General features: G+C 47.4%; 1 protein-coding gene across 4 annotated transcripts; it reads right to left on the reverse strand.

Moving 5' to 3' along the window:
* Positions 1–678: 678 nt before the first annotated feature.
* On the reverse strand, positions 679–14,179 carry ITGB1BP2 (integrin subunit beta 1 binding protein 2). Of its 4 annotated transcripts, none has more exons than XM_081897112.1 (11): positions 13,929–14,179; positions 10,260–10,309; positions 9,218–9,274; positions 8,004–8,143; positions 6,894–7,012; positions 5,908–5,963; positions 4,726–4,796; positions 3,515–3,617; positions 2,248–2,370; positions 1,843–1,905; positions 679–1,323 (listed from the first exon to the last, which is right to left on the reverse strand). In XM_081897112.1, exons 1-11 carry the CDS (start codon positions 13,990–13,992, stop codon positions 1,030–1,032), a joined length of 1,140 nt encoding a protein of 379 aa, XP_081753238.1. In that variant the 5' UTR covers positions 13,993–14,179; the 3' UTR covers positions 679–1,029. The 4 variants fall into 4 exon arrangements, with proteins under 4 accessions (XP_081753238.1, XP_081753240.1, XP_081753239.1 ...); XM_081897114.1 differs by having other exon boundaries at positions 5,908–5,960; positions 13,929–14,178; XM_081897113.1 differs by having other exon boundaries at positions 2,248–2,367; positions 13,929–14,174.
* Between the last annotated feature and the right edge of the window lie 2,336 nt (positions 14,180–16,515).

The following is a 16,515-nucleotide window of genomic DNA, read 5'->3' on the forward strand; positions in this document are numbered from 1 at the left end:
TCATGGCTATTGACAGCCTCCTTTTCCATGTAGTTCTGATTTCCTTCGAAAGTCACCTAAGCTGGTGGCCACCATTGCATCTAATGAGAGCCAATCCCATAGTTCAACTGTGCACTATGTGAAGAATTACTTTTCCTTTGCTTGCTCTGAATTGTCTGAATGATGCTGTGCCTTGTCCAGAGCAGGTACATGAAGGCAACCCCAACTCAGAAATGGAAACCCACACAAAGCCTAGAAGGACCAGGACTCAGTCTTGGAGCATCTGCTTGCATGCAGAAGCTCCCAGGTCCAGTCCCTCATTTCTCCAGGTAGGGTTGAAAGATCCCCTGCCTCAGACTCTGGATAGCTGTTGCCAGTCAGGCTGGACAATACTGGGCAAGGTAATCTAATGGTCTGATTCTGTATAAAGCCAGCTTCTTGTTTTCCTAACGCCCAGAGGCTGCAGCTTATATTGGTCTCTTAATGAATTAAACGGCAGAGTGCAGTCTTTCGATGCCATACTCAAGCGGCAAAGAGTCTTAATGGCACTTAACAGACCTGCAATTCTTATCACTGTCAGCATGGACAAAGACTGAGCTAGAAGTCAGCTTCCTATGTTCCCCTTACCCCCAACCCTGAGCCAAGCACAATCTCCCAAGAGTCAAACACAACCACAAAAAACACTGCCCAAGACGGTGGTACTTTCATAGTATACTTTTCACCTTCCTTTTTATTGAAGAAAGTTTCTTATTCCATGAATGAAATGCAGCAACAGAGACACAAACAAAAGAGGGGATGGGGAAATTCCAGACACCGGTTCCCACCACCCTGGATATGCCCCCCACACCTCCCTTCACCTGCATCCCAATCCAGACAGCTCTGCAGCTCTGGACAGAGGAGGAGGAGCATCAGGCATAGTCTGTCCCTGGCAAACTGTGGGCATTCTTCCTGTAGCACCCGGTTGGTGCCCCTGTTTTCAGCAACACAGATCAGAGCTGGGAACAGTCCAGCCCATTCCCAATTCCACAGGCTGCAGCACTCAGCTGCAACTCACTTCCCATCAGAGTCGTGGCTAGCAGGGAGGGCTTGGCTCTTCTCTCCTTCCTCCCATTCCTCCTCCTCCTCCTCTGACCAGCTCAAGCTGTCATCGGACTCCTCTTCCAGATGAGCTCCTCTGGCTTTCTGGCTTTCCAAGCTGTCTGTCTCCAGCTGCTGCTGCCGCAACATTTGTGATTTGCCCTGGGGGTGCTCCAGCCTAGCCCAGGTGACAGCGTTTTCCTTCTTCAGGGTAATTTCCACTTTGGAGGGCAACATGTTCAAAAAGCTCTTCTCCACATTGATGACCTGGAGAGGAGAAGAGTGCCATTTAATGAATACTGCTCTGACTCTCTGCTGTCACAGAGCCAAGGCATAGTATGGTATAGCGCTGGCCCTAACGTTAGGCAAAGGAAGGCAACTGCTTCAGGCAGCAGATTATCGGAGGGCAGTCATCACGGCTAGTAGCCTCTTGTAGGAGCCAGCATCATGGCTTCTGGAACCTTTGGCTGCAGGCAGAGGAGAACTTCTGAGGGAAAGAAGGGAGGGATCCAATGACTGGACACACTAGGAAGCATGTTTATAGCTGTGCCATGCTATAAGGTCTGCTATGCGAGTGGAGGGCATGTTTAGGCTTCCCCACTGTAGCCAAACTGTGGAACTGCAAGGTAACTGTATTTTTCCTGTGTGTTTAACAGCTGCTCATGGAGTAGGAATTCAATAGCTTTAGCTGTCGTTGCACCCTCAACACAGGCCCCGTCCCACATATTTTTTTCATTTTTTTAAAAAATTATAGTTTGTTACCAAGTGAAGCAACCCAAAACTTACCCCCCAGAGATCCAACTCTGCCTGGAAAACCTTATCTCCTTCGAAAGTAATATGAATGTCCAGCTGCAGGAAGGGGGATAAAAAGAGGAGGCAACTTCAGTACAATTTTGTCCTGCTGTAGGACCCCCACTGCCACTCCCAGAGCTTTTTTTTCCAGCTGGAACTCACCAGAATTCAGTTCTGGCACCTCTCAGATGGGCGCCATTGCCATTATAAGAGAAAAAAGGCGTTCATGGTGAGTTCCGGCACCTCTTTTTCTAGAAAAATAGCACTGACCACACCCATCTCATTTTGGAGAATACAATGATCGCACATTCGCCATGCAGGCCAGCACTGCACTCAGCAGCGCCAAGGTTGCTCCAAGGGGCAGATAGCCCTCCTCAGGCAATGTCTGCCCTTCCTTACCGTTGTGCGGTTGGCCTTCACAGAGCTGAGATTTGGCAGAGGGGTCTTGGCATAGATGGTCACCACCACTTGGCTGCCGGTTTGGTGCCAGTCCTGCCGGCAAGAGACCAACTTCTTGTCCTGCTGCCAAAAATAGCCAGTTAACATTCCCACCTGCCCACTTCCTATTTATGGAGCAGCCACTTCCCTCAAGGCAGGTGGGCCTTGAAAGGTTGGTGCGGGGAGGGTATCTTAGCTGCAAAGCAAGGGTGAAGACAGACAAGGAGCCCCTTTTTATAGGAAGCCCAGTAAACACACTAAGGTGGTTGACGAGCAGAGGAGGGGGATAATTTTCTTTCTTTCTTTTTTGCATTTTAATGAGAAACTAACCTAATTTGTACTTCTCAACCCAATTCCTGAACTAGAACACAGCTATCCTTCAAATGTGAACTTCACATTTTGCAAAGCATTTCTCCAGCCAAGCAATGTGTGTAAGAGGGGCAAGTATGTGTCAAAATGCATGTACAGTGGTGCCTCGGGTTAAGTTCTTAATTCGTTCCGGTGGTCCGTTCTTAACCTGAAGCACCACTTTAGCTAATGGGGCCTATTCTTTTTCCCCCTGAAAGAGTCTTATCACAACCCTCCTACATCACATCTACTTTCACCATCACGTGCAACATTAAAATACATTTTATACTATTAACTCACTTAAGGTGCAGGCTCTCAATCTCCTTTAATGGATTACTTTGTGTGTGTGAAGGTCATGGGGAAGAAGTGAATGACCAGCACTTCCAAGTACTGTGGCACCTCAGGTTAAGAATTTAATTCGTTCTGGAGGTCCGTTCTTAACCTGAAACTGTTCTTAACCTGAGGTACCACTAATGGGGCCTCCCGCTGCCACCATGGTGCAATTTCTGTTCTCATCCTGAAGCAAAGTTCTTAACCCGAGGTAATATTTCTGGGTTAGTGGAGTCTGTAACCTGAAGCATATGTAACCCGAGGTACCACTGTATATATGTGAGAACAACGCATGAAATCCCATCAAAACACCTTGCAGAAATGTGTGGATTGCTCAAAACCGCATGCAAAAATAGGTTTGTTAGGAGAAATTTACACCAGCCCACTGATTAATTTTAATGGGGATTTTTAAAAATCCAGAAATTTCTGCGGACATGTGGGGAGCTGAATTTAAGAAACGGAGGGAGGAGAGGGGAGAGAGACTGAGAAAACTGAAATGGAGAGATTTGCCCATCCCTAACAGGGGTCCAGAGGAGCGTGTGTTCCTCACCTGCTTCTTCACCCAGGTGTGCTTCCCTCGGCTGCAACCCTTTTGCTCCAGGAATGCTGTGAAGTCGGTGGTTTTCATTCCACAGCAACTCCAGTATTTCATGCTGGGAGGGTGGGGGATCAAATGAACCGAAAGGAGAGAGAAGCACAGGAAAGAGGCTGAGAATTAAGCCACCCCTGAATTCTTGCCTTGATCCTACTTTGGCTATTTGAGTGTAGCAAATTGTACCTAAGCTGGCTGGTTGCCGACAGAAGATTGGAATACTGGAGGGACATATACACACAGCACTTAGTTAAACTAAAGAACTCATTCCCACAGGAGGCAAGGGTGGTCATGGACTTGGATGGCTTTAAAAAAAGATTGAAAAAATTCATGGAAGAGGATAAAGCTATCAAGGGCTTCCAGCCATGATGGAGGCTATGCTCCGCCTCCACATCTGGAGGCAGCGATGCTTCTGAATATCAGTTGCTGGAAACTTCAGGAAGGAGGAGTGTTTGCAGGTTTCCCAAAGGGGCATCTGGTTGGCCACCGTGAGAACAGAATGCCGGCTCTTCTTATGTTGGGTTGCCATATGTCACGCCCAGAATACTGCAGCCGAAAGCAGAATCTGGGCAGAAATCAGCTAAATGTTCTGGAAAATCTGCATGTATGGCAACTGATGTCAGCAGTGTTGTTCTTGCCCATGTCCCTCAAAAAATAGCTCAAAAACGTCCAATTATTTTGTGACAACTTTGGGCTTTTCACTGATGGGGAACAATGAGCTCTAATAGGCATTTAGGCTACTTTTTGTCACAAGCTGCCTTGGAATGCATCATCCTCACTAGAATCTACAGGATGGGGGGAGACAGAAGCTTGATTGACCAGAGTGAGCACAGGGAAAGCATGTGCATGAGGTGAGCTCTATTAAGCAGAAGTATTTGGGGAGGAGTCCTGGATTTCGCCAGATATGGATTGGGGTCCAGTGCTGTGTGCTTAATTCTGCACCCTGGAACGACCTGCTCGAGCTGTACGAGTATGATAAAAGAGCTCCAAGGGCATTGCACCCTGCAGAGCACAATGCAGGAACAGAATAGCACCAGGAAGAAAGCCTGCGCACCAGCACACAACTGCTGACAAAGAGAAACCATCCTCCAGCTGGCCAGCATGGGTTGAACATGGGAGACGAAGCACCCCATGATCCCACAGGCAGGGCGGAAGGAATTGCACCTTACCCTTCGTGGAAGACAGGCACCCCAGGGTGGAATGTGCAGGTCTCCCTATCGCTTTCTTCCCCCTGGTAAACCTGGAAGATAAGCCAGGGCAGAAAGGTCAGCCAAGCAGCCTTGCGGGAGGCAGAGGCCAAACCATCTCTCTGCTGGCCAGAGAAGCCCCAGGCCCACCCTTTGCTTCCTGATGCACCAGCCACAGCCGCAGGCTCCATTTCCCAGCAGGAATCTTGTTTGGAGTGGAGAAACCATGGATCAAGGCCAGTGGTGGCTGGTGTCCTTTGGGATTGGCAGGTGTCATGGAGCCCAACAGTAGGTGGCGCCAGAGCCAATGAAAGACAGAAGCAAGAAATTCCACCTCTGTCCCCATCCTTCCTGCTGCTGACCTTCTGCACTGAGACCTAGGAAGAGGAAACTGAGCAGCCTCCACAGATTGGGCTCTAGGCTTGAGGCAACCTTCCTCAATGTTGTACCCTCCAAACGTTGGACTGCAACTCCCACGAAAGACTGTGTGGTATAGCAATTAGAGCACTGGACTAGGTGGGGACCAGGTTCAAAGGCCAATTTTGCCATGAAGCTCACTGAGTAGTTCTGGGCCACTCCCTGCCTCTCAGCCTAACCTACCTCACAGGGTTGTTGTGGGGATTAAATGGAGGGGGGAACCACGTAAACTGCCTTGAGCAACTTGGAGAAAGAGGTGGGATGTGAATGCAGCAAATAAATAGATAAACTTGGTGCCCTCCAGATGTGGTCGGACTACAACTCCCATGAGCGCCAGCCACACCTTTCCCTGGTTCTGTGAAATGTGTGCGAACTGGCTCATCCTCAGCTCTAAATTCCATGCTAGATAAATATCCCAGAAACCCCATCCCTTCACAATCAGACAGGGTATAGCAATCTCCCCCAACCTGGTGCCCTTCCAAATGTTGAACTACAGCTCCCAACATATGAGCTGACAATGACGGCTGGGAACCATGGGGGCAGTAGTCCAAAATGTGCGGTTGGTTGCCTTGAGGCTTGGTCAGAAGTTCACATCGGAGATGCAAAGTCTCAGAGCAGAGGGCATAAATGAACGGCGAGGGGGCAGTATTGGAAATCTGAGAAAACTCTCATGGAAAGAGAGCACAGGTTTGAGGAGACATGCCAGGAGTTTAGAAAGGGAGGGGCAAACCCAAACACAGGACTCACCGCCTTGCAGCCTGAGTTCTTGCAGGTAGTGCCAGTGCTCACCTCCAGGGAAGCTGTTGTGGGGAAGCACAAATGCAAAGTCAGGCAAACATCTTGAGGACACTTTGCAAACCCCCAAATGACAGGCCACCCCACCCACTTCTAGGAGCTTAGCCCTGTTGACTCTGCAAAGTGCAATCCACTGCGGTTGATTAAAGTCCAGGGAGATCCTATGCTAACTAACAGCCCTGAGCTCGTAGATCTGGGTGACTGATTTGCTGTGCGCTGCTATCAGACCCATAAAAAGAGAGGTGGGCAGTTGAGCCTATCGATGCTCAGCACAAAGGCAACAACCCCAAACACCCCTGTAATAAAGCTCATCTTCTATTGCTCAGTGCCGTACTGGATACCAAGAGTTTACATTTTGATCCAGCAGAGCAACAGGTAGCCACTGCAGGCTCCTGCTTGTAGCAGAAAGGGAACCCAGCTCAGATTTTCTAAAATGAAAACATGTGGTTGCTCAAACTGCTTGGACTTCTTAACCTTGGGCCTTAAACAAGATGGGGGAGCCCCCTGCCGCATCTCCACCATATATTTAAAGTGCATAGCTTTCCCCCAAAGAATACTGGGAACTGTAGTTTGTTAAGGGTGCTGGGAATTATAGCTTTGGGGGAAGGGTAATCTACCATTCCAAAGATTCTCTGGGGAGAGCCATGTGCTTTAAACATGTGTCAAATGTGCTTTAAACATTTGCTGCAGATGCAGTCTTATTTGTGTGTTTTTTTTGGGGGGGGTGAGTTTTGTCTGTTTTTGAGAGGGGGTTCTGGACATTGTTATTTTTTATTCTGTGAAAGGTGTATTTTGGGGTGCCCACAACAGTTTCTTAGATTTCCAAATATGCCTGCAGACACCAAAACTTGGGGGAATCCTTTCCAAGTACAATATCTGTCCTGTACCCCTTTGTAGTTATTTCCCACCTCACCCTCCCAAACCAGCAAGGCTCTTACGAGTGTCTGCTGAGCCTTGAACTGGCGGGTGGTCCTTGCGGGTTAAATCCAGTTTGCTCAGGGCCTGCGCCAGAGATCCGGACACTTTCACAGGCAGCAGCTGTTTAGGCTCATCGGAACTGGAGAACATTAACAAAATAAAAAACAAAAGAGATTTGATGATACATTAAGATTCAGAGTTACTGCCAAGCTTCATCTGAAACAGGGTTCCAAGAAGGTGGGGACCCTGCCGTTTTCACCATGTGCCACCCCCTTCACAAAATACACAGTTCACCTGTGGAATTCCCTGCCACAAGTCCCCAGGGTTTTAAACAGGAATTAGCCACAGCACCAAAATGGGGCCTTAATACCTGGAGGCAGTCTGCCTCTCAGTGGCAGACACTGGGGCATGCAACAAGGAAGGGATGCTGCCTTCACACTCTCCTGGGGGGGGGGGGGTTTGCAAGAGGCATCTGGCTAGCCATTGAGGGGAGCAGCAGGCTAGACTAGAGGGACTCTTGGTTTGATCCAGCAAGAACCTGTAGCTCAGTAGCAGAGCGTCTGCTTTGCATGCAGAAGGTCCCAGGTTCAGCCCCAAATGGCATCTCCAGGTAGGGCTGGGAATGTCTCTGCTCGATGACGTGGACAGATGCTGTCTATCAGGATAGGTGAAACTGAGCTGGGGGGCCCAATGGTCTGGCTCAGTATAACAGACCCTCAAGTGTCCCTATTTTCCAGGGACGGTCCCAGATTTACAGAAGCCATCCTGGTTTCGTTTTTGATCCTGGAATGTACTGGTTTTCCTTAAGACATCCCTATTTCCATCAGAGAAATGTTGGTTTTGGCTCAGTTATGCGACACCCCCCCAAAAAAACAGAGATAACTATACAACGTTTAAAAGACATCTGAAGGCAGACCCGTATAGGGAAGTTTTTCTTAATGTTTAATGTTTTATTATGTTTTTATATGTGTTAGCTAACCAAATCAGATGGTGGGATGTAATTATCATTATTACTGAATAGGATATCTCTATTTTCATTGGATAAATGTTGGAGGATATGGTACAAGGCAATTTTTTAACCCGTTGCCCCTGGTCCCAGGAGAACGGCCTGCCCTTTCTCCCCACCTCACCTGGGCCTCTCACGCTCCATCATCTCCGCTGACTTTGGCCCCTGGATGATGACCTCAGTGCTTGTCTTGACCTTCGGCTCACTCGAGGCCTCCTCTGGCTCTGGAGGCTTCTCATTGCTGTGATACCCTTTGGTGCAGCCCTGTGGGGACAAAATGCATAGCGTCCGGCCCTAGTTTGAACCTCTCCACAACTGATTCAGGAGGAATGCTCAATAAACAGGTTGTCTGGAAGTGCCCAAAGCTATAGGAACCAGTGGCCCACTAAGGGCCCCTTCACATATTACAAAATACCTCTGCAGAAGGCACATGATGTGTCCATGTACTTGTAAGCAAAGGAGCACGCCCATATGCCACATTGCCACAGCATGTTAGTAGCACTCATTTATATTGTGAGGAAGATCCCTCCTGCCTTTGAAAGTGAGCACTCTCCTATTCCATGCACTGGCTGCTTATGTCTGCATGTACATTCATGTGAATGTCTGCCATAAGAGATGGAGGTGGGGGGGCCATAGCTCTGTGTTAGACCACCTGTTCTGCACACAGAACATCCCAATTCAGTTCCCAACATCTCCCCTGTAAAAGGATCTCAGTTGCAAAACTACCAAGCGGAAAGAAAATATTAGGCTAGGTGGTCCAGTTGGCCTGATTTAGGAAAGCTCAGCTTTATATGTTCAAGACATGACAGGTTGATCCAGTGTTCGTCAATATAACATGTCACCATCTGCTACCTTTTCTGAACTAGCCATTTTAATTTAGCTGTTTTGCCAGTGCTTGTTTGGCTGCTTTCCAGTTGTTAATTACCTGCTCTAAGTCTTTGAGATGGGATGGGGCCATAGCTCAGTGGCAGAGCATCTGTTTTGCATGCAGAAAGTCCTGAATTTCATCCCTGGTGTCTCCAAGTAGGGTAGGGCTGAAAGAGATCCCTAAACCCTGGAGAGCCATTGCCAGTCCATGTAGACAATGTTGAGCTAGATGGACCAATGGTCTTGCTGAGTATAAGGCAGCTTCCTATGACTCTAAGGCTCAGCAGGTTGGATATTTACATAAAGGCAATGGTCATCAGAACATCTGCCTGAACCTTCAACATAAGGCTCATACAGTTCAAAGAAATTCACCCAAAAGAGCGGCACACCAGAAATCGGTCAAAACTCATTTGGCTCACAGGAGCCAGCACTATGGGGTGAAGGGGAAGATCCAATGGGCACAGAACACACCTTTATGGAGAGGAATTCTGAGAAGTCAGTGGTTCGTTTCTTGCAGCAAGACCAGCCCTGGGAGGAATAACATAGGGGTAAGTCCTCCATTTCACAAACACAGCAACCCACAAATGGTTACCAGAGGCAACTAGAAATTTAATACTGGTGTCTGGCGGGGAAAACCTATGTGCTCTTTTTTTAACCACCAGTAACACCAGGGGGGCAGGGCAACAAGTCCCAGAATGCAGCATTGGTGCTGGGAGGACAGGGGCATTTTTTGCAAACTCATACCTCCAGTTCCCCAGTCCTCACAGTAAACGGTGGGCACAGGACAGATGCTCTTAATTCACAGCCATGGAGCATGAAGTGAGAAAGCCAGTTCACATCCTCACATTGAACAGTTCCCTGGAGAACTGCAGGAACTGCAGTTTGTTAAGGTTCCTGAGAACTGCAGCTCTGTGTGGGAGGGGGTCTTCTATCATTGGCAGACTTGGATGGCGCCAAAATTTGCGCACACACACCCAGCCCTCATGCTGCTTTCACAAAAGTGGGTGAGGGGGCAGTTCTGCTTTGGGAAAGAGACATGAGGTTCTAGCAGGGTGCTGGAGCCCTCCCAAGCTCCCATAGCACCCCAAAGTTGGGAATGCATTAATTAGGTTTTGGGAAAGAGATACTGTCAGAGTCTCACACCTCCTTTTCAAAGCCTAGTGCCTCTGCCTTCTCTCCTTCCCTTGCACAGCCCTAAATCTTCCCTTGCTCCTAACAACTCACAGTCAGCACCCTTAAAAAACTAAAGTGCCCAGGGTTCTTTGGGGGGAGCCATGACAGTTTAAAGTGGTATGATAGGAATTCCAAGGGCTACTAAGCCCAGCCAAAATGTAAAGCAACAGGATGCCCCCCCATACACACAAATACCTGATCAACAACCTGCTATTCCCATGCCTTGTGCCAGTCTCTCCAGACCCCACTGTCCAGTCAGACCCTGTGCAATCCTATGCAAGGATGTGGCACTGCAGTGATAATCTTCAACTCATTGCCCTGCTCTGCTCAACCAACTCACCTTCAAGGCATCATGGAAGATGGGTAAACCCGGGTGGTAGAGGCAGGAATCTGAGAGCAGGAAACAAAAATGGTAGAAGTCAACAGTTCAGCCAGAATCATAGAATTGGAAGGGACCCTGAGGGTCATCTATTCCAACTCGCTGCAATGCAGGAATAAGCTCCCCATATGGGGATCAAACCTACAACCTTGGCATTATCACCACCACTCCAACCAACTGGAGCTATCCAGGCTCTCATCTTACTGAATCAGGCCAAAGGCTCATGTAGCCCTGCATCCCATTATCACAGTGGGCAACTGGATCCCTTTGTGAAGTCTGCAAGCGGTATTACTTTTCTCACCCCTGGACCCTCAGATATCCTTCTCACTGGGCATTCAGGACAATTTGTGCTTGGGGCAGTATTGGGGAGTGGTTGTACATGATCCCACTTTTGATGCTGTTTGCACTCGCAAAGGTTCTGGGGTGAACATGTTGTTGCATTTCCAGTCTGTGCATGTCCCATAGTCCCCCGCTGAAATCCTGCAGCTTTTCAAAACACAAACAGTCTAGGGTTTTGTTCGACTTTCATTGTGCTGTGTTATTTATCGTATTTATTTAAACAAATTACATATCCCTTGATTACAACTGTCTCTATTGTACAATACAAAAAAAAAATCAGTTAAAACTAGAAAATCAAACACCCATTGAAGGAAATAACCATGCAGGAAATTATAGATGGAATAAACCAAGGAAAGGCAGGGAAATCACCAGGGCCAGACACTTCAGGTTACAGCCTCCGCTAACCCAGAAATAGTACCTCGGGTTAAGAACTTTGCTTCAGGATGAGAACAGAAATCGTGCTCCGGCAGCACGGCAGCAGCTGGAGGCCCCATTAGCTAAAGTGGTGCTTTAGGTTAAGAACAGTTTCAGGTTAAGAACAGACCTCCGGAACGAATTAAGTACTTAACCCGAGGTACCACTGTAATAGAAGAGAACACAAAATTATTAAAGAAAATGTATAACATTCTTTTGGAATGGGAAACGAAAAATGAGGAAGTGAAATCAGTAATAATTAAATGGGCACAAGATATATGCCACAACATACAATTTGAAGATTGGACAAAACTCTGGAAAGTAAATTTGAAATTCACAGACTGTATATTGTTAAAGGAAAATTATATGAAGATATAAAAATGAGCAGAGGGAATGTTGGAGGTGTAAAGAGGTTGAAGGGACTTTTTGTCATATGTGGTGGGATTGTAAAAAGGTTAAGGTATACTGGGAAATGATTTACAATGAATTTTTAAAAAAAGTTTAAAATAGCATTTGTTAAACAACCAGAAGCCTTCCTGTTGGGCATTTTAGGGCAAGACCTGCCAAAAGAGAAAAGGGCGCTATTTATGTATGCAATGACGGTGGCAAGAATACTGCCAGCACAGAATTGGAAGACTGGAGAAATTCCAACAAAAGAACAATGGCAAGAAAAACTGCAGAGATGGTGAAGCTGACATACAGACTTCGGGAAAAGGACAATAGGGATTTTGAAAAAGAGTGGGAACCTTTTATATTATATTTGCAGAAACAAAGGAAGAACATTGATCTGATGGTAGGATTTAAATAAACATTCACAGTTTTATGGATAGGGAATAGGTAATGTAATAAAAGGGGAAAGTATGATATTTGTAGAAGATACAAATATCTTTTACAAATATAAGGAGGTAAATAAATCAGAAACGGAAGCCGAGGAAAGTCCAAAGGGGGGGGAGGGAGAGATGTTTATGTAATCTGTATGTTATACGTTTATTGGTAATGAGAGAAAAGAAAAAGTTACAAAAGAAAAAAACATTGAAGGAGTGTCTCCACCCTCATCGTTCAGTCCAGACACTGAGATCTAGCTCTAAGGGCCTTCTGGGGGTTCCCTCATGGCAAGAAATGAAGCTACAGAGAACCAGGCAGAGGGTCTTCTCGGTGGTGGCACCCACCCTATGGAATGTCCTCCCATCAGATGTCAAGAAAATGAGTAACTATATAATCTTTAGAAGACATCTGAAGGCATCCCTGAATAGGGAAGGCTTTTAATGTGTAATGTTGTGTTACGTTTTTATTTATGTTGGAAGCTGCCAAGAGTGGCTGGAGCAACCCAGTCAGATTAGCAGGGTACAAATAATAGATTTATTTATTTATTTATTTATTTATTTATTTATTTAGCCTGCTGGAATAATAATGATAATAATAGAGCATTCAGTAGGTGCCAGAGGTTCAACAGGGAGGGGTCCTCTGGCCTCCATAGGAAGGGAATTCCACAAAATTGTGCCTACAATACTAAACACGCTGTGCATCTGAGCCATGGGGGGGCCAAGAACAGTGAGTCCCCCAAAGACCTCTGTGATCAGGTAGGGATATAAGGGATCAGGTGCTCCCTAAGGTCACTTGGACCCAGGTGGCTAGGGGCCTTGTAAATTAATACAAAAGCATAGCGCTTGCCCCGGTAGCATATGGGCAGTCAGCGTAAGCTTTTGAGCTTTGGAATTATGTGCTGGTGAGAATTTATCCCCACTAACTGTCTAGGTGTAGCATTCTGCACCGGCGGAACTTCCAGAGCAGGCCTAAGAGTAGACCCACATTGCAATAATCCAATCTATAACAGAAGGGGGGGGGCATTTCAACAGCAATAACATGGTAACACTAATAAAACTGAAGGATGTGTCCAGGATCAACCCATAACTAATGCACTGTTATTGTCTGTCTTTTCACTCTAGCAATGCAACCCTGGCACTGAGCAGGTAAACCAAGGCTGTCTATACACCATACATTCTTTCCCCCTAAGGATAATAGGAACTGTAGTTTGCCCCACAGAGAACTACAGTTCCCGGCACCCATAATAAGCTACAGTTCCCAGGGTGAAGCTATGTGCTTTAAGTGTGTGTGTAGCCCAAGAGGTGCTTTTGAAGTAATACTTTCTGCCTTGGAGACTCCACCTTTTTCCCTCTGGAAGCATAGCAATGATACTACAGACTCTGCAGATGACTGAGACATTCTCCTTGCTTGACATGTGCTTTGAATGTGCTGGTTCTAGGGCTCACGGTACCTTTAAAGCAACCCCCACCCCAGAACCTTGGAAGCCGTAGTTTGTTAAGAGTGCTGGGAATTGTAGCTGAGGGGTAAACTACAGTTCCCAGGGTTCCAGCGTGTATATGCTTCAGAAGTACAGTATGTGAGTACACAGCCAGAGACAGATCTGCAAGGTCATGTTTTAAATGCATTTGTTACTTTTGTGTTTTTAAGTGTTTTTAATCATCTTACCCATAAATTGCCTTGAGACTTGTTTAGTTAATCAACGGTAAAGATTAGTAACAATACTGTAATAACAATATATTGTTGTCTTCGGGTTTCTCGCTTACAGAGATTCCTGTCCTGTGAACATCAGGCAGAAATTTAGCCTCTTATCATAGCTCTGGGGTGATCACATCACCTGTTGAACTCGCCGGAGCGGCACAGGAAAGAAAGCAAGCGGTAATACCGCGCGCGCGCACATGCATACGTGTCAACTGTTAAAGCAACTCTCCTAATTTACACGCACACTTCCTTGCAAACAAACTTCCTGCGGTTCTCCTGAGTGCCGTGGGAACTCGCACGGAGTCACGTGGACATCAGAGGCCGCCCATCGCTGGTCCCGGACCTCTGACTTACCTTGCGTGTTCTTCTCCGGGTCAAACTTCTGCCCGCATCCCTTGTTATAGCAGAGCAAAGCCATCTCCTGGGTCGGGGATCCAAACCCTCACAAAGAAAGGCAGGCAGGCAGGCAAGCAAGCCGGGCCGGCTCTGTCACTGTCCAGCACGCATCCCTGTCAGTCAGAGAGGCTCTCTCGACCGCAACTTTCGGGGCTGGGCGAAAAACGAGCCCTGGCTATCTTTAGCAGGCGGCAAGGGGGAGGGCCCTGCAACCGGAGCCCGGCCCAAAGATGGGCATGCAACCCATTCGGCCTACCAGAAGCACTGAACAAGCAGGCGTGGATTGCCCCGGCGGGGAGGGCGCAGCGCAATGGGGCGGCAGCGGCGGCAGCAGCTGGAGCGCAAGGCAGATGCTCCAGAGACATGAAGGGCTGGTCTTCTCCATACTTAAGATGCTCAGATCATCTGTTGTTTGGGCTGCCTTGCATTAAGTACCCTGGCCCCGCAAATATTTTATTTGTTTTTATTTATTACATTTCTATGCCACCTTTATCTTCCAAGGATCTCAAGGTGTTGTATGTGGTTCTCGTCCTCCCCAATTCATCCTCACAACCACCCTGTGAGGTAGATCAGACCAGAGATGGTGACTGGCTCAAGGTCACCCAGGGAGCTTCATGGCTGAGCGGGGATTCGAACCCTGGTCTGCCAGCCAGGTTCTAGTCCAACACTCGTAACCATTCCCAGGAAGGGTAGTTTGTTAAGGGTGCTGGGAAGTGTAGCAAGGCCGGCCAAAGACATTTTGGCACCTGAGGCAGGGAATAAGGGGTCAGGAAAGATCTACATCAGGAACAACAGCTGAGTCTGTAGATCATGAAACTCAATCTCAGGCCCACGTTGGACATAAGATCCCTGCAAGGCAGAGGGTTGGACTAGATGACTCTTGGGGTCCCTTCCAACGCTACAATTCTATGATTCCAAGTGAGATGGGAAAGAAACATCAACATTGGGATGTGCTGCCCCCCTGGACCCTGACACCTGAGGTGGTTGCCTCACCTTGCCCTGTGGGTGGGCCAGCCTTCTGTGAGGGCTAGACTACAGTTCCCATAATTTTCAAGGAGACTGGATTTGCCTTAAATGTATTGTGTCTGTGTAGCTTTTGTTTCTCTTGCATCTTTGACTTGGCTTCCCAACCCCACTCTCTGGTGCTCAAATCCCCAAACCCCACAATCTTGACATCTTAGGGTTTTTCTAGGAGATGATGCATTGCATACTTTGAACACAAACCCACAGTGGTTGGGAGGATACATGTCCTTACCAGAAGTGGGGGCGTGGGCAGAGGCAGATTTAGGGGGTGTATGACCAGTTCGGTTGCACTGGGGGGGGGAGTCTGGGGGCACTGCAGGGGGACACACCAAATTTTGGGGTCACAAAAATCACCGCTGAAATTTGAGAATCCAAGGTCTGCCACTGCTGTGGAATCCACTTCCTCAAGACGCAGTGGTGGTAGCTCTCAATTTAGGTGGGTTTAAAAAAATAGGCAACTTTGCAGCTGACAACAACTTCCAACCACAATAGCTATGTCCCACCTCCGCTGTTGGAGCTGCTAGAGAATCACAAGTGGGGAGCGTAGCTTCCCATAGTACGTTTTTTTAAAATCTATTCATTGCTTTTACATCACATTTTTTCTCTAAGGAGCTCAAGGTGTTGTACATACAATTTCTGCCCCTCATTTAATTCCCACAACAACCCTCTGAGGTCATTTAGGCAGAGAGGCACAGGCCAGCCTCCAAGTGAGCTTTGTGGCTGAGCAGGGATTCGAACCCTCGTCTCCCATGTCCTAGTCTGGCACCCTTACCATTACACTACGCTGACCCCTTCTGTTATTACCACTTTGGCATTTTTCACACTGAAGTGTCTCAGAGCAACTTACAGGATAAAAATAGGAACAACAACAACAACAACAAAAAACCAAACATGAGAGCAGCAATAAAATAATAGGCTTCTGGCCACTCTGAGAACAGGATGCGAGGTGACAAGATGGGCCTTTTTGCCTGATCTGGTGTTCTTGTGTTCATGCATTTGGATAGCTCAATCAGTAGACCATGAGACCCTTAATCTCAGGGTCATGGGTTCGAGCCTTACGTTGGGCAAAAGATTCCTGTATTGCAAGGGTTGGACTAGATGACCCTTGTGACCCTCTTCCAACTCTACAATTCTATAATCTTCTTCTATTTCCTGCCCTACATCCACACTAATCAGCTCAGTGGGGATCACGTGAGAAAAGACCCAAAGGCTATTTTCCCTAACAGATTGCTAACAAAAGACTGTTGCGGACAGTTGGATGGAAAGCGACACAACCAATCGGGTCCACCCACCTCCATCCCTGCCCACTGTGAGCATCTGTTTCCAGATTCCCTGTACAGATGCAAGAGTATTGTGATGGCTGCATATGGTGTTTTAACTGGAGCTGCAACCATGCAATGCATGCACCTTCCCCAGAAGGCACTGCAGAAGAAGGTCCCTAGAAGATGTGATGCCCAGCACACGCATGAAGAACAGGGGTGTTCACATAGCCCATGTGGTATAGCAATTAAAGTGAAAGACC

This window comes from Podarcis melisellensis, assembly GCF_964234715.1.
Source record: "Podarcis melisellensis genome assembly, chromosome: Z".
In the NCBI taxonomy this organism is placed as follows: Eukaryota; Metazoa; Chordata; class Lepidosauria; order Squamata; family Lacertidae; genus Podarcis; species Podarcis melisellensis.